Source organism: Macaca nemestrina, chromosome 6, assembly GCF_043159975.1.
Source record: "Macaca nemestrina isolate mMacNem1 chromosome 6, mMacNem.hap1, whole genome shotgun sequence".
Taxonomy (NCBI): domain Eukaryota; kingdom Metazoa; phylum Chordata; class Mammalia; order Primates; family Cercopithecidae; genus Macaca; species Macaca nemestrina.
Genome location: NC_092130.1, coordinates 101,740,804 through 101,763,700, shown reverse-complemented (window position 1 = coordinate 101,763,700; position 22,897 = coordinate 101,740,804). Strand labels below are relative to the sequence as shown.

The following is a 22,897-nucleotide window of genomic DNA, read 5'->3' as shown; positions in this document are numbered from 1 at the left end:
TAAGATGTGGATTTTTTAAATGGCTTTTTCACTTTTAGAAAGCAGGATATTATCTTTTAGTATCTCTCCAATATAACAACTAAGACCTGTAAGATAATATATTCTAGTTCCTTTAACTCTCCAGATGCTTAAAGAAGCTCACACTCCCCAGATAGTAAGACAAGCATTGGGTTCCCAAGGCTTCCCTGTTTGACATCTTTACTCCTGTGACACCAAAGGCATTTGAGCAATCCAATTCCCAGGGCCTAGGCCATTTCTCTGATCATCCTTGCCTCACGTCACCCCAACTACTGATTTCAGCTTTTAATTTTCATGACTGCTCTCTAGATTTCCACTCCTGTCTTGTCATTCTCATTTTCTCTCACCACTAGTCAGGATATGACATGGTGCCAGAAGCATATGAACCACAGGGAGATTGGAGGATGGCAAGAGGGAATGCAGTAAGTGGGGAAACTGGATTCTGGGAATAGAGGCCTGTGTCTTTGGTTCCTTTAACATCATTGAAGGAACTAATTATTTCACATATGCAAAGGCCAAATAGGAGACAGCCAATGCTAGACTGTGAGGCAGAAGTGGATTGGAGCCAAGTTCGAGGTGGGGCAAAGGAACAAATAGGAAAGAAAAGAAGAAAAATTAAAATCCTCAGGGCTCACTTTACTCAAAGGAAGAAAAGACTCTTGATCAGTATAGGTCAGCCCTGGAAAGTAAGGGCGCAAATGGGCTACGGGGTTAGACAGAAGAAGTGCTTTGGCATGAGGTTTCTCTGCTTTCTGACAGAGAAAGGATTCACACCGTCACACGTCCAAGCCTGCATTCTTCTGGCCATTAAACTGGATCCTGGGAAGAATTCTCTCCTCCTAGTCCTCTCAACTATATGCAAAAATGACCACCCATCACAAAGATATACATTATCAAACAAATAAACAAACAAACAATGAAAAACAAACAACAAAAAAACTGCCTAAACCCTTCTGAAGTACTGTTTCATACTATGAAGGAATACGCCCTATCTATTCCCATGGATCCCAGCAGCCTTCTCCACCTCTGCCTATGTTAGGCATTTCTTCTGGAAATAGGCAGAACAAATCTTGATCCCAGGTGGTTAATACCCTTTCCCATCCTAGAAGTTTTTAAACACAGAGGGCAACTTCTAATACATGAAATAAATAATAGGATACCTTCAGCAAGTGCCTCAGCCCTGCAATGTTGTTCCGGGACCAGAAAAAATATGTAGTAAGCTAATATGGTTTCTGAGATAAACCTTGTATACTAGAATTCATAATCTTAATGTTACCATTTATTGCAGTTACTATTAACCAACTGGTATGCAATTATAGTAGTCTGATATTTTAACCTGCAGTACAGTTCTGCTGATATATCCTGGCTGATCATTAAGCTGAACTGATCAGAAACATTCTCCTGTATTAGGCCCATTATGAAAGGGACACTAGACTCCATAAAGCTGTAAATCTCCTGTCAGGACTGGACATAACTATGTAACAATCTATAAGAAGGAAACATTCTTCTAAACTCTATAAAGCACCATACTGAAGGAGTTTTAAAGGAGAACAAGTTGAAAAAAATACTGTGTAACCAAAAAGCTCTGTATGGTTATTAAAAGTAACATGTAAAATGACACCTATCATATTACACACAACAAACCCATCACATAGTAAAATTTCATTATAAATTCTAAGTATTCATTAGCAGAATGAAATTAAACTAAAATTTCTGTATGTTTTTCTATTGTGTGGTTCCAGAGATATTTAATATTTGCAAAATATATTATTTGTTCTGCAAATAAAAGCATCACAGTACCTTATAATGTCCATTCACCACTGCATCATGTAGGGGAGTAATCTGGTACATTCCTTTGATATTTACATCTGCTCCACCTTTTAATAGTTCACTTGCTGTCTGATAAAATCCTCCTACACTAGCTTCATGAAGTGCTGTCCAACCTATCATACAAAAAGATACGGCATTTATTTATATTTGGCATCTTAATAATGTTTTGTGCTTGCCCTTAAAAAACAACTCTGATTCTAAGTTGTTTCTTTAAAAATATTTTGATTATATGAGTCAAGATAGTATCATCTGAAAGCACACTGTATTATTTGGTAGGTTCAATAAACCTGAAGGACAAATCAAACTCCTACCCCTCAACTCTGTTGTGCAAAAATGTGAAAAGAAACAAAATATTTGAAAGTAATCCTGACCTCTCCAAATAAATAGGCTGTGCAGGAGTCATTATCAACTCAAAGAGAATACTGGTTGCAGGCTGCTTTTCTGCAGAGATGAGGGGAGAAAAGCTTTGTTTCTAGTTCAAGGTACTTCCATTAAAGTATCCAACTGGCTGGACTACATATCACTCAATTCAAAATGATATATTCATTTTTTTTCTCCTTCTTTACAAAAAACTTTTTACAGTAGTTTAACAACCACAAACTGCTCCAAGAAAACTAGTCATATGGGCAAATATTCTTTTTCTTTACTGGCCAAAGACAATGGTATAAGTTATAGATTTTTTTTTTTTTTTTTGAGACGGAGTCTTGCTCTGTCACCCAGGCTGGAGTACAGTGGTGCTATCTCAGCTCACTGCAAGCTCCGCCTCCCGGGTTCACACCATTTTACTGCCTCAGCCTCCTGAGTAGCTGGGAATATAGGTGCCCGCCACCATGCCTGGCTAATTTTTTGTATTTTTAGTAGATATGGGGTTTCACTGTGTTAGCCAGGATGGTCTCGATCTCCTGACCTCGTGATCCGCCCGCCTCAGCCTCCCAAAGTGCTGGGATTACAGGCATGAGCCACCACACCCAGCCTAGATATTTATTAAATTCCAGTAAATCATATGACAGATGTAAGAAAACTTGAAAGTTGCATGTCAAAAGAGAATTTCGCTAGTTCTTCTCAGAACATTCATCATAAAACAGGGATTCCCAATCTCAGCTTATGTTTTTAGTTGTTATGAGTTTCACAGAATGTTTACCAGTATCCCTGGCCTCAACCCACCAGATGACAGTAGAAACTCCTATCCTAGTTGTAACAGTTAAACATGTTTCCAGAAACTGCCAAAAGTCCCCTGAGGGGGTGGGAGCAAAAGCACTCCAGTTGAGAACCACTGCCATACAATATTAGGGGAGGAGTTTCTCCTCTAGTATTAATTACTAAGTTTTGAGGAAGAAATGAAGAGACCCCAAAATTGTAAATATATAGTTAATAAGGTTTTTTCCCTATAAATTTCCTTAAAATGAATATGGCTTGTTTAAAGCAAAAGTTATAACATTTATAATGTCTGTAGATATGATACATATGATAGCTATAGCATAATGGATATGGGGAATAAATGGACTATATGTATTCAACATCCTCATATTTCATATGAAGTATTATAATATTAACTCTAAGATGACTATGAAACATTAGAGGTGTATACTTAATCCCTAGAGTAACCTTGAGAAAACACTGCAAAGACAAAGAAAGAAACAAAAAACAGATTAAGCACACAGAAAACAATTAGTAAAATGGCAGACCTAAATCCAACCATTTATGTTAAATGTAAATTGACTAATCACACTAATTTTCAATTAAAGGTAAGACTGTCAGAATGAATAAAAAAGCAAAACTATCTGCTGTTTACAAGAAACATAGTTTATTTTTGTTCTGACTTTTCTTTTAGGTTAAGATTGTACGTGTGCAGATTTTTTTAATGGGTAAATTGTGTGTCACTGAGGTTTGGTGTATAAACGATCCCATCACCCAGGTAGTGTGCAAAGTACCCAATAGGCAGTTTTTCAACCCTTGCCCCACTCCCCTCCTCCTCCCATAAGTAGTCTCCAGTTTGTACTGCTCCCATCTTAAGAAACATGCTTTAAATATAAAGACACAGATAGGTTGAAAATAAAAGGATAGAAAAAGATATAGTAAAAGGATAGAAAAAGATACAGTAAATAAGCAGTAAACATAAGAAGGCTAGATGTCTATATTAATATTATATATAGTAGAGTTCAAGATAAAGTATATTACCAAGCAATAATGACAGACATTTCACGATAATGAAAGAGTTAATTTATCACAAGACATGACAATCATAACTGTTTATGTATCTAATAACAGAGCTTCAAAATATAAGGAGCAAAAACTGCCAGAATCAAAGAAAGAAACAGACAATTCCACAATCCCAATTATGAGGATTTTAACATGTCTCTAAAAAAAAGTAGATCAACAAGACATAAAATCAATAAAGACGGCCGGGCGCGGTGGCTCAAGCCTGTAATCCCAGCACTTTGGGAGGCCGAGACGGGCGGATCACGAGGTCAGGAGATCGAGACCATCCTGGCTAACACAATGAAACCCCGTCTCCACTAAAAATACAAAAAAATTAGCCGGGCGTGGTGGCGGCGCCTGTAGTCCCAGCTACTCGGGAGGCTGAGGCAGGAGAATGGCGGGAACCCGGGAGGCGGAGCTTGCAGTGAGCCGAGATCGCGCCACTGCACTCCAGCCTGGGCGACAGAGCGAGACTCCGCCTCAAAAAAAAAAAAAAAAAAAAAAAAATCAAAAAAGACATAGAAGAGCTGAACAACATTATCAACACCTTTACCTAGCTGAAATTTGTAAAACATTACATCCAACTAAAGAATAAACATTCAAGTACACCTGGGATATTCAACATAGGAGATAATACATTATGCAATAATCAATTCTCAATAAATGGAAAAAGGTTAAAATCATATAAAATATATCTTTTATGTTCTTTTTAGTCAAATTAGAAATCAATAACAGAAGAGTATCTGGAGAATCCAGACATTTAAAAATTAAACAACTTCTAATATAATCACTGGATCAAAGAAGAAAGCATATGAGAAATTAAAAATATTTCAAACTGAACTACAATGAAAATAAAACGTACCAAAATCTGTGAGACGCAACTACTAAAGTAGTTCTTAGAGGTAAATTAAAGCTTTAAATGCTTATATTAGGGAAGAAGGCACAAAATCAGTGACTTTATTTTCCACCTTATTAAAGCTAAAAGAACAAAAAAAGCCAAAATAAGTAGAAGGCAGAAAAAGAGCAGAAATCAATAAAGTATAAAACAAATAACAAAGAAAACTAAAAAAGCCATAAATCAATCCTTGAAAAAAATCAATACAATTGATTAATACAGCTAAAAAAAAAAGCCACAACCTACCAAAACAGACATAACATGGGATAGAAAATCTGAATAGCCTATACCTATTAACGAATTTATTATCAAAACTCTCCCACAAATAAAACAATAGGCCCAGATGGTTTCACTTCTAATTCTGTCAAACATTTAAGAAAGAATAAAAAAAAAAAAAAACCTCAATGTTAAACAAACTCATTCAGAAAACAGAAGAGGTGAGAAGATTTCTTAATTAATGAGGCCGGCATAACCCTGATACCAAAACCAAAGGCATTGTAAAAATATTATAAACTACTTATTATATACCTATATAGATTTTTTTAAATCCTTAACAAAATATTAGTAAATCTTGATAAAAAGGATCCAGACAAAAGCATTAGCTCCACCCCCAAAAAATCACAGACAAAAGAATTATCCACCTCCAAAAAATTATAGGCCAATGTTATTCATGAATGTAGATGCAAAAACCCTTACTATACCAAATCAAATCCAGCCATATATAAAAAGAATGACACATCATGACCAGATACCATTTATTCTAAGAATGTAAGGTTGGTTTAACATTTGAAAATCAATCAACCTAATTCACCACAGTAGTGAAATAAGGGAGAAAGTTTATATGGCCATATCAATAGATGTAGCAAAAGTACATGAGAAAAGCTAGCATCTACCTGATTTAAAAGAAAACTCTGCACATTAAGAATAGGTTCCGTGATAGAGATACAAAAAAAAAACTCTTCAAAAAATCAATGAATCCAGGAGCTGGTTTTTTGAAAAGATCAACAAAATTGATAGACTGCTAGCAAGACTAATAAAGAGGAAAAGACAGAAGAATCAAATAGGTGCAATAAAAAATGAAAGGGGATATCACCACCAATCCCACAGAAATACAAACTACCATCAGAGAATACTATAAACACTTCTACGCAAACAAACTAGAAAATCTAGAAGAAATGGATAAATTCCTGGACACATACGCCCTCCCAAGACTAAACCAGGAAGAAGTTGAATCTCTGAATAGAACAATAATAGGCTCTGAAAGTGAGGCAATAATTAATAGCCTACCAACCAAAAATAGTCAAGGACGAGACGGATTCACAGCCAAATTCTCCCAGAGGTACAAAGAGGAGCTAGTACCATTCCTTTTGAAACTATTCCAATCAATAGAAAAAGAGGGAATCCTCCCTAACTCATTTTATGAGGCCAGCATCATCCTGATACCAAAGCCTGGTAGAGACGCAACAAAAAAAGAGAATTTTGAGACAGGCAGATCACGAGGTCAGGAGATCGAGACCATCCTGGCTAACACGATGAAACCCCGTCTCTACTAAAAAATACAAAAAAACTAGCCGGGTGAGGTGGCGGGTGCCTGTTGTCCCAGCTACTCGGGAGGCTGAGGCAGGAGAATGGCATAAACCCAGGAGGTGGAGCTTGCAGTGAACTGAGATCCGGCCACTGCACTCCAGCCTGGGCAACAGAGTGAGACTCCATCTCAAAAAAAAAAAAAAAAGAGAGAGAATTTTAGACTAATATCCCTGATGAACATTGATGCAAAAATCTTCAATAAAATACTGGCAAACCAAATCCAGCAGCACATCAAAAAGCTTATCCACCATGATCAAGTAGGCTTCATCCCTGGGATGCAAGGCTGGTTCAACATATGCAAATCAATAAACGTAATCCGTCACATAAACAGAACCAAAGACAAAAACCACATGATTATCTCAATAGACGCAGAAAAGCTCTCCGACAAAATTCAACAGCCCTTCATGCTAAAAACTCTCAATAAACGAGGTATTGATGGAACGTATCTCAAAGTAATAAGAGCTATTTATGACAAACCCACAGCCAATATCATACTGAATGGGCAAAAACTGGAAACATTCCCTTTGAAAACTGGCACAAGACAAGGATACCCTCTCTCACCACTCCTATTCAACACAGTGTTGGAAATTCTGACCAGGGCAATCAGGCAAGAGAAAGAAATAAAGGGGATTCAATTAGGAAAAGAGGAAGTCAAATTGTCCCTGTTGCAGATGACATAACTGTATATTTAGAAAACTCCATCGTCTCAGGCCAAAATCTCCTTAAGCAGATAAGCAACTTCAGCAAAGTCTCAGGATACAAAATCAATGTGCAAGAATGACAAGCATTCCTATACACCAATAATAGACAAACAGAGAGCCAAATCATGTTGAACTCCCATTCACAATTGCTACAAAGAGAATAAAAACTTAGGAATCCAACTTACAAGGGATGTGAAGGACCTCTTCAAGGAGAACTACAAACCACTGCTCAACGAAATAAAAGAGGACACAAACAAATGGAAGAGCATTCCATGCTCATGGATACAAAGAATCAATATCATGAAAATGGCCATACTGCCCAAGGTAATTTATAGATTCAATGCCATCCCCATTAAGGTACCAATGACTCTTCACAGAATTGGAAAAAAACTACTTTAAAGTTCATATGGAACCGAAAAAGAGCCCACATTGCCAAGACAATCCTAAGCAAAAAGAACAAAGCTGGAGGCATCATGCTACCTGACTTCAAACTATACTACAAGGCTACAGTAACCAAAACAGCATGGTACTGATACCAAAACAGATATACAGACCAATGGAATAGAACAGAGGCCTCAGAAATAACACCACACATCCACAACCATCTGATCTTTGACAAATGTGACAAAAACAAGAAATGGGGAAAGGATTCCCTATTTAATAAATGGTGCTGGGAAAACTGGCTAGCCATATGTAGAAAGCTTAAACTGGATCCCTTCCTTACACCTTATGCAAAAATTAATTCAAGATGGATTAGAGACTGAAATGTTAGACCTAAAACCATAAAAACCCTAGAAGAAAACCTAGGTAATACCATTCAGGACATAGGCATGGGCAAAGACTTCATGACTACAATACCAAAAGCAATGGCCACAAAAGCCAAAATAGACAAATGGGATCTAATTAAACTAAAGAGCTTCTGCACAGCAAAAAAAAAAAAAAAAAAAAAAAAAAACTACCATCAGAGTGAACAGGCAACCTACAGAATGGGAGAAAATGTTTGCACTCTACCCATCTAACAAAGGGCTAATATCCAGACTCTATAAAGAACTCAAAGAAATTTACAAGAAAAAAACAAACAACCACATCAAAAAGTGGGCAAAGGATATGAACAGACACTTCTCAAAAGAAGACATTTATGCAGCCAACAGACACATGAAAAAATGCTCATCATCACTCGCCATCAGAGAAATGCAAATCAAAACCACAATAAGATACCATCTCACACCAGTTAGAATGGCAATCATTAAAAAGTCAGGAAACAACAGATGCTGGAGAGGACGTGGAGAAATAGGAACGCTTTTACACTGTTGGTGGGAGTGTAAATTAGTTCAACCATTTTGCAAGACAGTGTGGCAATTCCTCAAGGATCTAGAACTAGAAATACCATTTGACTCAGCCATCCCATTACTGGGTATATACCCAAAGGATTATAAATCATGCTGCTATAAAGACACATGCACATGTATGTTTATTATGGCACTATTCACAATAGCAAAGACTTGGAACCAACCCAAATGCCCATCAATGACAGACTGGATTAAGAAAATGTGGCACATACACACCATGGAATACTATGCAGCCATAAAAAAGGATGAGTTCATGTCCTTTGCAGGGACATGGATGAAGCTGGAAACCATCATTTTCAGCAAACTATCACAAGGACAGAAAACCAAACACTGCATGTTCTCACCCATAGGTGGGAATTGAACAATGAGAACACTTGGACACAGGGTGGAACATCACACACCAGTGCCTGTTGGAGGATGGGGGGCTGGGAGGCTAGAGGAAGGATAGCATTAGGAAAAATGCCTAATGTAAATGATGAGTTGATGGATGCAGCAAAGCAACATGACACATGTATACCTATATAAAAACCTGCACATTGTGCACATGTACCCTAGAACTTAAAGTATATATATAAAAAAAGAATAGACTCCTCAAACTCCTCAATCTGATAAAGAGCATCTACAAAAACCTATAGTTAAAATCATGTTTAGCGGTGAAATATGCTGAAATACTGAAAGAAGAAAAACTAACACAGAGTGAAAAATACCAGAACAGTAGTGGCATCTTGAGAGTAAGGAATGACTGAAGAGAGGCATGAGGAAACTTTCTGGGATAATGTATCTGTCAAAATTAACCAGATGGCACAATTAAGATTTGTAGTTCACTATATGAAAATGTTACCTGAGAAAACACACACACACACACCCCTGAACTCTAATAATATTCATGCTGAGGTGTTTAGTGGTAAAACACACTGATGTCTATAATTTCTTTGAAATGCATCAAAATAAAGATGGATTGATGGATGGACAGAGAGATTTCAAGATGGATAGGTATCTGATAAAATAAATATGTAGAATCGAGATATTAGTTATATGGATAAACAGGTCACGTGAATTTTTGAATATTTTAAAACTACCTATTTTTAAAATGTATATACAAAAACTATTTCCTCCAAATACTGTTTCTTATAGAAGGTATGAATTCACTGCTGTTTAGGTTCTGGAACCTGTGAACTAGTGAAAATTTGCTTACCAACATGTACATTGGTTAACCTGATTATATATCACAGGTCCCAGTTAGATGAGATGAAAAATTAAGTACCAGAAACTCAAAAGTCATTAACTTTGGAATGCAGATGATGATTTTCCTCCTATAAAACTTCCTTTCCTTGTCTAGATTTTGCTCAAACTACAATAAAAATTAGTTTCCTAAAGAAGACGAAAATGGGTCAGGCAAGGTGGCTCACGCCTGTAATCCCAGCCCTTTGAGAGGCTGAGAAAGACAGATCACCTGAAGTCAGGAATTCAAGACCAGCCTGGTTAACATGGTGAAACCCCATCACTACTAAAAATAAAAAAAATTAGCCAGGCGTGGTGGCAAGCGCCTGTAATCCCAGCTACTCGGGAGGCTGAGGCAGGAGAATCTCTTGAACCTGGGAGGGGAAGGTTGCAGTGAGTCGAGATAGCACCATTGCACTCCAGCCTGGGTGGCAAGAGTGAGATTCCATCTCAAAAAAAAAAAAAAAAAAAAAAAAGACTAAAATGTTTACTATAGAAATGAGAAAATAACCACAAGCAAATATCACATTTCTCCTTGAGCCCAGAATGACTGAAAGATAAGGTAAATATAAAAGTAAACATATAGCTTCCAAGGAAAACCCAGTATCCTATTTTAAAGTTACTGAAGAAAATTCCCAAAGAAAACAAGATACAAGCATGAGGGATCCAAAGTCAATGATGGGGCAGGGGAAGGAGGCGCTTAAAAATGAATCCCCAATATCCCTGATGAACACAGGGGCAAAATCTTCAACAAAATACCAGCAAACTGAATTCAACAGTACATTAAAAAGACTATTCACTATGATCAATTGGGATTCATCCCAGGGATACAAGAGTGATTTAATATGCACAAACCAATAAATGTGATATATCACATTAACAGAAAGAAAGACAAAAGCCATACGATCATTTCAAAAGATGCAGAAAAAGCATTTGATAGAATTCAACATCCCTTCATGATAAAAATTCTCAACAAATTAGGTACAGAAGGTATGTATATCAATACAATAAATCCCATATATGGGTTTTATTTTTACCCATAGCTAACTTCATACGAAAGAGGGAAAAGTTGAAAGTTTTTCCTTTAAGATCTGGAAAAAGACAAGAATGGCCAGTCACCACTTCTAGTTAGTATTGTACTGGAAATCCTAGTGAGAGAAATTAGGCAAAAGAAAAAAATAAAGGTGTCCAAATGGGAAAGAAGGAAGTCAAATTGTCCCTACTTGTAGATGATACGGTCTTATATATAGAAAGTCCTAAAAACTTCACTAAAAAACTGCAAGAACTAATAAAGTCAATCAACTTGCAGGATACAAAATCAACACACAGAAAGCAGTGTTTCTATATGCTAAATAGTGGACTATCCAAAAAACTAATGCAAGAAAACAATCCTATTTACAATAGCTACCAAAAAATAAAATACCTAGGAATAAATTTAACCAAGGAGGTGAAAGATCTCTACACTGAAAACTATAAAACATTGATGAAACAGATTGAAGAGGACACATATAAAGGTAAGTGTATCCCATGTTCATGGATTGGAATAATTAATTCTGTCACAATAATCTACAGATTCAATATGATCTATGGATTCAATGCAATTTCTATCAAAATATCAATGACATTCGTCACAGGAATAAAAAATACCTAAAATTCATATAGAACCACAAAAGACCCCCAAACAGCCAAAGCAACCTTAAGCAAAAAATTTTTAAAAAACAAAGGTAGAGGCATCACATTACCCTACTTCAAAATACACTACAAAGCTCTATTAATGAAAAGAGCATTATATTGACATAAAAATAGACACACAGACCAATATAACAGAATACAAAGCCCAGACATAAATCCACGCATCTACAGCCAACTGCTTTTCAACAAAGGTGCCAAAAATACACACTGAGGAAAAGACAGTTTCTTCAATAAATAGGACTGGAAAAATTGGATATCCACATGCAGAAGAATAAAACTAGATCCTTATTTTCAACATACACAAAATTCAACTCAAAGTGGACTAAAAACTTAAATGTAAATACTGAAACTATGAAACTGCTATAAGAAAACACAGGAAAAATGCTTCATGACACTGGGCAATAATTTTTTGAATAAGACCTTAAAAGCACAGGCAACAAAATAAAAAAAAATAGACAAATGACATTACATCAAACTAAAAACTTTCTGCACAGCAAAGAAAACAATCAACAGAGTAAAGAGAAAACCTACAGAATGAGAGAAAATATTTGCAAACCATGCATCTGACAAGGGGTTAATATACAGAATATATAAGAAACTCAAACAACTCAATAGCCAAAAAATAATAATAATTATTATATTTTAAAATGAGCAAAAGATCAACAGGTATATGAAAAAAGTGCTCAACATAACTGACTACCAGGGAAAAGCAAATCAAAACCACAATGAGATACCCCCTCATTCCAGTCAGAATGGCAATTATTAAAAAGACAAAAGATAAGTGTTGATAAGGATGTGGAGAAAAGAGAACCTTTACACTTTTGGTGGGAACATAAATTAGTACAGCCATTATGGAAAACAATATGGAGATTCCTCAAAAATTCAAAATAGAACTACCATAACCAGCAATCCTACTACTTGGTATATATCCAAAGGAAACGAAATCAATATGTCAAAGAGATATCTAAATTCCCATGCTCACTGTAGCACTATTCACAATAGCCAAGATATGGACTCAACCTAAGTGTCCATCAACAGAAGAATGGATAAAGCAAATGTGGTATATGTATACAATGGAATACTATTCAGCCACAAAAAAGAACAAAATTCTTTCATTTGCAACAACATGGAAGAAACTGGGGGACATCATGTTAAGTGAAATAACCTAGACACAGGAAGACACATACTGCATGTTCTTACTCATATGCAGAATCAAAAAGCTGATCCTAGCTCTAGATCCTTGAGGAATCGCCACCCTGTCTTCCACAATGGTTGAACTAGTTTACAGTCCCATGGCACATGTATAGGTATGTAACAAACCTGCACGTTGTACACATGTATCCTAGAACTTAAAGTATAATAAAAAATAAATAAATAAATACATTTTTTTAAAAAGTTGATCCTAAGAAACAGTGAATAGAATACTGGTTACTACAGAGTGAGGAGAGTAGTGGGAGGGGAAAAATTAGGAAGAGACGGTCAATGGGTACAAAGTTGCAATTAGAAACGAGGAAGAGGTAGGCGCAGTGGCTCACGCCTGTAATCCCAGGACTTCGGGAGGCTGAGGCGGGTGGATCACAAGGTCAGGAGATCAAGACCATCCTGGCCAACATGGTGAAACCCCGTTTCTACTAAAAATACAAAAATTAGCTTTTTTTTTTAAGGGCAGGCACCTGAAATCCCAGCTACTCAGGTGGCTGAGGAAGAAGAATCACTTGAATCCTGGATGCAGAGGTTGCAGTGAGCCAAGATCACGCCACTGCACTCCAGCCAGGCAACAAAGTGAGATTCCGTTACACATACACACACACACACACACACACACACGAAGAAATGAAGAATAAGTGATGGTATCCTATTGCACAGTTGGGTGACTAGAGTCAGCAAAGAGGTATTGAATGTCTCTAAATAGTTAGAAAAGGAGATTTTTCAATGTTCCTACCATAAAGAAATGATACATGTTTAAGGTGTTGGATATGCTAATTACTCTGATTTGATCATCACACAATGTATACATGTATTTAAAAATCACATCGTTCCCCATAAATATGTATAATTATGTATATTTATAATATATACCATATATAATACATATAGTTATGTTATATAATAATTATGTATCCATTAAAAGTAAAAAGTAAATAGTGTCCAATTCCAGAAAAAACAATGAATGCTACCTGAAGTGAGACTTAAACAAGGATGACTCAGTAAGGAAGAATTATCAGTTTCAGGGTTGAAAGAAATTCCCAGTGTCAATAAAGCCAGAAGGAGCTTTATTCTGCAGAGAAAGCCACTGAAGACCACAGAAATCGCTACAGATTACAGAAAGAAATCAAGTGTAACAGAGACTTTTCCTTCCCCTAAGGATTATGCCTTCTGCATTGTAAAACCACCCCTCCAAAATAAAGATGGAACACATTCTACAACAGATCTTTTACTACCTCCCAAATCTGCAGGTTGGGAGATCCCCAAAAAAACTTATTTAAAAAAAGAAATTAACTATCATGGAAGAAATCTCTTTAAAACATGAATATAGTTATAAATTTCCTTTAAAGAGAACATAATATAATACATTTTTTAAAAAGATTTACAATCACAATAAAATTTGTTATATGCTGTAATGTAGCCATTGTTAACACTCACAGAAGAATAACGCACACTCCTTTCTACATTACATAGTCCTAAACAGTTTTGTCTCTCATATTTTATGTTATCTATTTCTTGCTTTGTTATTGACTTAAACTTCAGGCTATTATTAATACCCTGGTCTGGGCCAACCTTTCTTTTTCAGTTCTAATGTGTTACAGGTATAGGAATCAGAAAGAGTTCTGCATAAAATAAAGCTCAAGGCATTGATCTCAGAGGTTTTTGGCAAAAACTTAAAATGTGATCTATTTTGAGTATTCAGAGTTTTTTTTAGCCTACTTCATGACTGTCACCTTTGCCTTTGGAAAAAGAATTAGTACTCTTTCTGAGCTCCCTGCAATTTGTTTTTTAATCAGAGACAAAATTTCATAAAATGTAAGTGAGGACTCTTACTTACTTACATAAAATTCAAAATGTTACATATAAAAGACCAGTGGTCCATTATTACATTTTGTTCATTTCTCACAGGGCAGTGGGCCTCTTTTTTAATTGTACCACAAAATAAGTACACTTAAATCTTCCTACTGGAGATTATTAATCTTTTTGTTTTCACAGCATCTGATACATAGAAGGTATGTAAACAGTATGTAAAAGCTCACTACATCGAACTAACATGTTAGAGGTCATACAGCTCTTGCCAGTCCTTGACCTTTACTGAGACAGTGAGTGTGTGTGTGTGTGTGTGTGAGAGAGAGAGAGAGAGAGAGTGTGTGTGTGTGTGTGTGTGTGTTTTGGGAGGTGAAATGATGGTTGCATTTTAAGCAAATATTGCAGGTGATTCTGGTGTGGGTGTGTGTGTGTGTGTGTGTGTGTGTGTGTGTGTGTGTGGTTTGGGAGGTGAAATGATGGTTGCACTTTAAACAAACTTTGCAGGTGATTCTGTTGAAAATGGAAACACTGTCCTCTGTAATTCTGTGGGATGTGGCAGCCAGAAATAAAGATAGAGCTAAGATGCAAAGTAAGAAGGAAAAGTAGAGAACAAGTAAGTTCAAAATGCAGGAAAATATGATAGGGATAAAGAATTCATGAAGGTCACAGAAGTACCTGGGACAATGAGGAAAAGGTATTTATTAACTGGCTGAAGACAAGAAGGGAACAGTCACTGAGAATGTTAACAATGGCACAGAAAAAGAAAAGGTTAATAAAAAGAAACATGTTAAGAGAAGCTTGGGAAATCCATAAAGTCAAAACTGGCTGCATGTAGGGCTACTCTTGAACTCAATGGGCAGACAAAGAATACCAACAGAAAGAACCACATATCTCTTGAAATCAAGAGAGTAAGTGCTGTGGCTGGCAAATAAGGATCCAACGTTGAGGGTAATAGGGCTATGACCTGGGTATGACATTTAAAATAATATCCTGTTAAAATCCTGATTATAGTGTAAACCCAGGCCTTGCTAAGGTAAAGTACTGGGGGTGCACTTGAAATCAGCTGCTTGTCCATGGATTTTACTGTGCCATCTCTGTGCACCGTAAGACTCTTTGCACTGTTTCTAAACTGAGCAAGTATAGAAAAGTATGGACACCCAAAAGCACCATCCAGGCTGTCCAAGTATTGTTCAGTGTAAGTACCTTTAAGCAATCACTCTTCTCTAGCACAACATGTCACATTCTACCCACAGGGAAGACTGTCCCAGTGACCCAGCCTTGCAGAAATACTGCTCTTTCTGAGCTCCCTGTCCCAAGCTCTGTACTTCATACCGTATTCTTTCCATTTCCCTGGCCACTGCTCCTGCTGTACATCTACCATTTCATCATGAATTTTCCCCTATAGCTCAGTGCACCATCAGTTTCTTCCAGTGTTTGACATCATTTCTCCTTCATTCAAGGCTGAGTCTCATAGTAACAATGACCTTGCAAAGCCAGCCCCAGGTACCTTCTGGATGCCACTGCACATAACCCACCTGGCATAATCTTTGAAGGAGAAACATAATGCTCTTCTCCTGCCACCCAGTCTTCTCATCCTGCCCTCTTCCCTGAAAGATAATGGTGAGGAGCTACTTAAATAGGAAAATGACCTGAAAGTCTTCTGTTTGGAACTTACCTTAGGCTCACTTTGCTATACTTTCCTAAGAGTGATTCAGCTGAAACTACAAACCACTCTTAAGATAACTGTGGGTGGTAATCCTAACTTACCAGCATAACTTGGCTGATTAACATTTCCACCTTTTTTTATACAATGATGAACAAGATCAGCATCATCGTTCAGAGCAGCCTTATATACTAAGTTCTCTCCAAAAATGTTTCTCCGGTTAATGCTACCAAGAGATATTTTGTTCACCTTCATTTTTTCTGAAATGAGGGAATGAACAAAAGGAAAAAAATCATTATTTGAATATCAGAAGGAATATGAATTACAAACCACCGATTTCAGACTACAAACTTTACGAACATAGGTAACAGGATTAACTCAGTCAACAGTCTAGAAGTAAAGTATATTATATCATGAGAATATTCATCCATTAACCCAACTATAATATTATCTACATACAAAAAGGAAAAAGAGACAATGTCACTAGTTTTAAAATATTTGAAGTAAACTATAAACTGCGATAAACAGTGTATGTTGATTGAAAACCCATGAAAGGTGCATATATGAAAAGACTAACAGATAATCTTCTTAAAAGTTCTGGTGAAAACGATTATTTAAACCTAGAATAATATATTATCAAATTTAATAAAACGGTATATTACCAGATGTCTTACAAAACCATGAGGAGAAAATCTCAGCGGCATATAAGATACAAAAACTAATCCCAGTGAGACTGGAAAAAGGAATGCAAAATTCTCTTTCTTTGCTAAAAATAAATTAATGAAATTAAGCAGAGAATCATGGCCTGATCTTTGCAATTGTTTTTATTTACTAAGTCAGCAGAAATGCATGATTAAAATACTTTTCCAGATAATGTATATCAAGTATCAGTTCTCCACTGTGCCTCCTAAAATACTGAAGCTCCTCATTTACATGTTCCAAATCCTGTCAATTTGGAGGGCAATACTCATTTGGATTTTCTGAATTTCAGAATAGCTTGATGATAGCTTTTCCAATTTTTATCTAGCTAACCTGCTCCATCCTAAAACCTCACAAAGGTAACTGAGTACTGCAGCAGCCTTCTTAATAGACTACATAAAACTGCCTTGCCTTTTGACTCCCTTGATTCAGTCCCACTGCATAACAAACTAAACTGCTGAACTTTGAGTCTACCTTCTTGTATACCAGACTACAAAGCATTCTTTTCCCACTAGACAAATTGTATGCTTACCATAATCAAAGCAGTCTTTATTTCCAAATCTGTCTGTGCCAGCTGTACTTGTTATATTATAATTATGTAATTTTCTGATCTTAGGAGGAAAGCATTTAGTCTTTCACAATCAAGTATAAAACTGTATGATTTCTGTAGACGTCCATTGTCAGGTTGAAGTTTCCCCTCTATTCCTAGTTTGCTGGGAATTTCCACTAGGAACAGATGTGTTAGATGTTGTCAAATGCTTTCTGTGCATTTATTGAGATGATCATATGGTTTCTCTTTTTTAGCTTGTTAATATAATGAATTACAGCGATTGGTCTTCAAGTGTAAAACCAATCTTGCATTCCTAGGATAAATACCACTTGGTCATGATGTATTATATAATGTTGGATTTGATATGCTCAAGTTTTGTTTAGAATTTTTTTTTCTGAGACAGGGTCTTGCTCTCCATATTCTTCTCCAGGGTATTGCCCAGGGTGGAGTGCAGTGGTGCAATCATGGCTCATTGCAGCCTCAATTTCCCAGGCTCAGGTAATTCTCCCACCTCAGCCTCCTGAGTAGCTGGGACTACAGGCACGCACCACCACGCCCAGCTAATTTTTTGCATTTTTCGTAGAGACAGGGTTTCGCCATGTTGCCTAAGCTGATCTCAAACTTCTGGGCTCAAGTGATCCACCCGCTTCAGCCTCCCAGCATACTGTGACTCTAGGCATCAGCCACCACACCTGGCCTATTTAGAATTTTTGCATCTATATTCATGAAGGATATTTAGTCTAATTTTCTGTTCTTATAATGTCTCTGATTTTGGTATCAGTTTAATGATGACCTCATTAAAATGAGTTGAGAAGAGTTTCTTCATCTTTAATTTTTTGGAAGAATTGTGTGGAGAACTGGTATTATTTCCCCCTTATATATTTTGGAGAATTCACCAATGAAGGTGTTATAGAATGAATGGTGTCCTCCCAAAACTCAAACTTGAATTCCTAGACCAATAGGAATGGATTGAGGTGCTTATGTGTATGTGTGTGTGTTTGTGTGTGTGTGTGTTTATTTCTCTTTCTGTAAACTGCTTGTTCATGTTCCTTATCTATTCATGTTCTTTTTACTTTTTTCCTCCAGTTTAAAATTTTTAAATTAATTATTATTATTATCCGACATGTAAAAAGGGATATTTATTTAATGTATACAATTCAATATACTTGGGGACAAGTATATACCCATGAAACCATCACCACCGTTAAGGCCATGACATACACCCCCTGTTCTTTATCCTTACTGTTTCATAAGAGCTTTTTGCATACTAATGCCATTAAACCCTTGTCAAATGATGCTAATATTTCTTAGCTATTTAATATTTGATTCTTCTTTAGGGTATATTTCTATACAATTTTTTAAAATGTATGTAGTTAATTTTATCATTCTTTAAAAGAATTTTTACCATTATTTTAAAGTTATGCAGTTAATTTTATGATTTTAACCTCAGAAACCAAGAGGGTTTAAAAAGACTTTTTCCACACCAAGGTTACAGCAAGATTCACTTACATTTTCTTCTACAACTTTCATTTTTCATTTAAATCTTTGATCAATCTGAAATTAAAGTTAGTGTAAGGAATGTTATGGAAACCCAATTTTGTTTGTGTTTTCTACTACTTATTGCTTAGTCTTTCTTTTCACCACAATTTGAGATGCCATCTATATTACATATCTGTCCCATGTCTCACTGTAGCTGGCTTCTACATCTAAACTCTCTATTCTGTTTCACTGAGTTATCTGTCTATTCCTGCTACAGTGTCAAATGACTTTAATTTCTGTAGCTTTCTAATATGCTCACATATTATGGAGAACAAGGTCCTGCCACTCTTAACTTTTTGTTTTTATTTTTCAGAATTTTCTTGGCTAGTCTTTCATATTTACTTTTCTAGGTGATATTTAGTATTACTTTGAAACTTTCTCATAGCTACTCTCTATCCCTGTAAAAGCAATACACAATAAAACAAAAAATTTAGCAAATAAATAAAAATCTGTTTTTGATGAGATCTCATGCATTTCTAGAATAATTTAGGGAGAACCTTCTTACAATGCTGAATCTTTCTAGTCAAGAACAAGGTTCTTCTTTCCATTTATTCAAGTATTTTTTACACCCCTCAGTAGAATTTTTAAACTCTTCTTATAAATATGACACATTTCTTATTAGTTATAAAAGTATTTTCTTTTTGTAACAATTATAAATGAGATAATCTTTTACATTTTCTAACAAGTTCATGGATACATATATGTGAAAGGCATTAATTGTTGACTCCAGCTTATCACATTTTTAAAACTTTTTCTTTTGAAATAATTTCAGACTTACAGAAAAGTTGTAAAAATAGAACAAAAGACTCACCCCTTGTTGACATTTTACCATTGACTTTAAACCATTCTTTTTTACAGATACATATGCATCCAGACACATGTATATATAAAAAGTAACTTTTATACATCATGCCCTTTTACTCAGTAATACTTTAATGTGTATTTCTAAGGACAAAGATGTACACTTATATCACTGCAGTATTATTATCAAATTCAGAAAACTTACCTCTGATACAATATTATTTTTTCATCTACAACCCATATTTCAGTTTTGCCAGTTGTTCCACTATCTATTATTTTTTAAATAGTGTTTCTAGATTCTCTTATTGCTTCTGAGAGTTTTTTAGTTCAATCTTTTGGATGGTATAGGAACACAGAAATAAGATCTAAGAAAATAACAGTTGTGCCTTGTCCTTTCCTTTATTCCTCCTAATACGCTTTTTCATAGCCTTATGCTAGGTTGGTTACACATGTAAATTTAAAAAGAGGTCTGTAACTACTGTTTCCAGAGCAGAATTATAGAAAAAAGTACTAACCTATGAGTCAGAAGTTCAGGATCAATTCTCAATTATGCTACTAATGAGCTGTATGATGCTGGGAAAAACCCTTAACTATCTGAAATTCAGTTTCCTTATCAATAACATTAGAAAGTTGAGAAAGATAATCTCTGAATCCTTTCTACCAAAATTCTGTTTCCGTAAAAGAAATAGAAAAATACTCAAACTATGCATCACCTTTTTTTCCTGGAAATTGTTCATTTTTCCTGATTTGTTTTCCATTCTTGAACCTGCGTGAATGCATATTCTTCTCTTTACTATCAATCATTAAAGCCGGATCCTGCATTCTTGAAAAACAATGTATTTTTAAAATGGCTATAATGGTTTTTACAAACATTCACAGAGAATTATACCAAATTTTGACTATAATATTAAAACTCCAGGGTATTTTACTGAGCTGTTCTCAAGTGGCGTGGCAGTTTTTAAAATGGAGATGGCTCCTGCAGGTAATTCTGCAGCAGGCATGCCAGTCATCATTGGCTTCTAGCCCTCTCTTTGCACTACCTGTGGGTTTTTCTTCTTTAGGATTAGTCATTTACAAGTGCGAGTATTCTGAATCTCCTGCTCTTCACTCCCCAAGTTGGCATGTCACTATCCACTCTATTCACCCTCTAGAGAAAAAGATGCAGGCTCTTTGCAAGGAAAAAGCCTTGCTGTGTGGTATGGCACTGACCAAAAGCTGCAAAATAAAAAAAGCAATAATATAAAAAATAAAGCTCTTTACCCTGTGTTAACTGTGTACTGACCCTGACCCCAAGCACATAATTATCTATAATGTCTACAGCATTCCTGGAGATAAACACATAATTTCACTGCATACCTGAAATTCTGAGCTGAAGAGTTATTATTTGTTAGGTCCTCACAGCCAAGGATTTTTGGTAAAATCTTTTCTGGCATCTTATACATGTGATCTGAGTACTTTGCATCTCTGCTTACTTTCAGTTTTTCTAGTCTGGATGATCTTCTCAACACACACGCAGTTTCCTGGTCAGAGCTATTTGTCACTGAATGTGAATTTCTCTTATTACTTAGTGGTTCACAAGAAGTGATATTTTGATGAGCCAAAGTTTGCAACCCAGATGGATCTGGGTCTTGCAGAGTCTGCAAATACGTAAATACATCCACAAACAATTACAACACTGCAAAAAAACTTAAAACTGTAAGAAGCTAAATTTTGTCTTGACCTTTGATTAAATTAAAATGCCTATTACAGGATGCAAGTACAAGAATTCACAGACATATGTGGACATAATGAAAGATTTTATAATAATTAATGTAATAAAGGACAATGCAGATTTAAAAGCTTAAGAGCATAAGTAAAAAATGATTTTGATCAATATTTATTTTGAAAATTCAAGGGCGAATCTATGGTCACTCTGGGAGCTTTAATCTTGCAAGAAATTGGGAACGTAGAATGATGAGAGATCTACAAAAACATTAGAAATGTCACACTAGGCTAGATCAATGGACTATTCAGCCTAGGGTTTTGTTATCTGACAGCAGCAGTAAGTGATATTTTGTGGAACAAAATAGTATATAACCTCCATTACATTGATTTTAAAAGGTTAACAGTATATCAGGAATTGTTCTCTAACTTTCTCTTAATAATTCATTATAGATTTAACTTCCATGAGCATATGTATTCTTTATATGTATCATCTAAACCTTTCTTCAGCCTACTTACATATCCATCTTGCAAAGCTTCTAAAGGTAACAAGCTCCATATTTTTATTACAGCTGAGTAAACGAGTATATTATTTGATCTGTTCTAAATAAGCCTCCTTTCTACTTAAGAGGGTTTCTTTTTTCTTTCCTTTTGAAGACTTGCTAAATTCATATTCACTGTATTAATATCAATCATAATTTCCTACACTTTACTCATATTCCCTCTTTCCATATTTAATCTTCATGCCCTATCTCCATAATTAGTTTCTCTTTTTCTGGTTTTTAAAAAATCCTATGTCAGTTTTGAGATTTGTTAACCAGAACTTCATGTAGTATTATTCCAGGTATGTATGCTGCAACCTGAGCTCAGCATTTTGTTATAAATCTTCACAAGGATGTTCACAGAAACATTTTGGTAATCGGAAGATAAAAAGAAAAGAAAGAAAACAATCCAAATGATATCATTAGTGAATTGATTAAATAAATTACAATATATTTACATAGTGGAATACTATTCAACAAATCAAAAGATTTAAGCAGTGCTACGTTTGCTGACATTGAAAGATAAACAAAATATATTATTAAATTTAAAAAATAAGTTGGAAGGCATTATATATAATATAATCCCATTAGTATAAAATGAACTAATATAGAATATGATGGAAATAACTGGAGAGAGATACACCCAACTGTTAACAGTGACTATCTCTGAAGAGTGAAATTGTGGAGGATATTTGTTACTATATTATTGTGTAATTCCGTCAGGTTTAAAATTTGTTTTATAATGAGGATGCATTATTATTATAATCAAGAAAAAAACAATAAAGATTATTTTTAAAAACAAAGAAACTGTCAATATGACAAAGGGACTTTGTGAGTGATAGGCCACTACAGGGCTTCCAGGCATAATACTACAAGAATTCTAAACCCCAAGAGC

General features: G+C 35.5%; 1 protein-coding gene across 4 annotated transcripts in view; it reads right to left on the bottom strand.

The window, feature by feature from the left end:
- Positions 1-22,897, bottom strand: part of LOC105475134 (ankyrin repeat domain 31) — a 162,312-nt gene that overhangs the window by 92,824 nt on the left and 46,591 nt on the right. For all 4 annotated transcript variants that reach the window (XM_011730158.3, XM_011730155.3, XM_011730157.3 and 1 more), the window contains 4 exons: positions 21,116-21,396; positions 20,473-20,582; positions 16,275-16,430; positions 1,819-1,961 (listed from right to left, as the gene is read on the bottom strand). In XM_011730158.3, the coding sequence (XP_011728460.2) occupies positions 1,819-1,961; positions 16,275-16,430; positions 20,473-20,582; positions 21,116-21,396 (690 nt within the window). The remainder of the gene's footprint in view (positions 1-1,818; positions 1,962-16,274; positions 16,431-20,472; positions 20,583-21,115; positions 21,397-22,897) is intronic.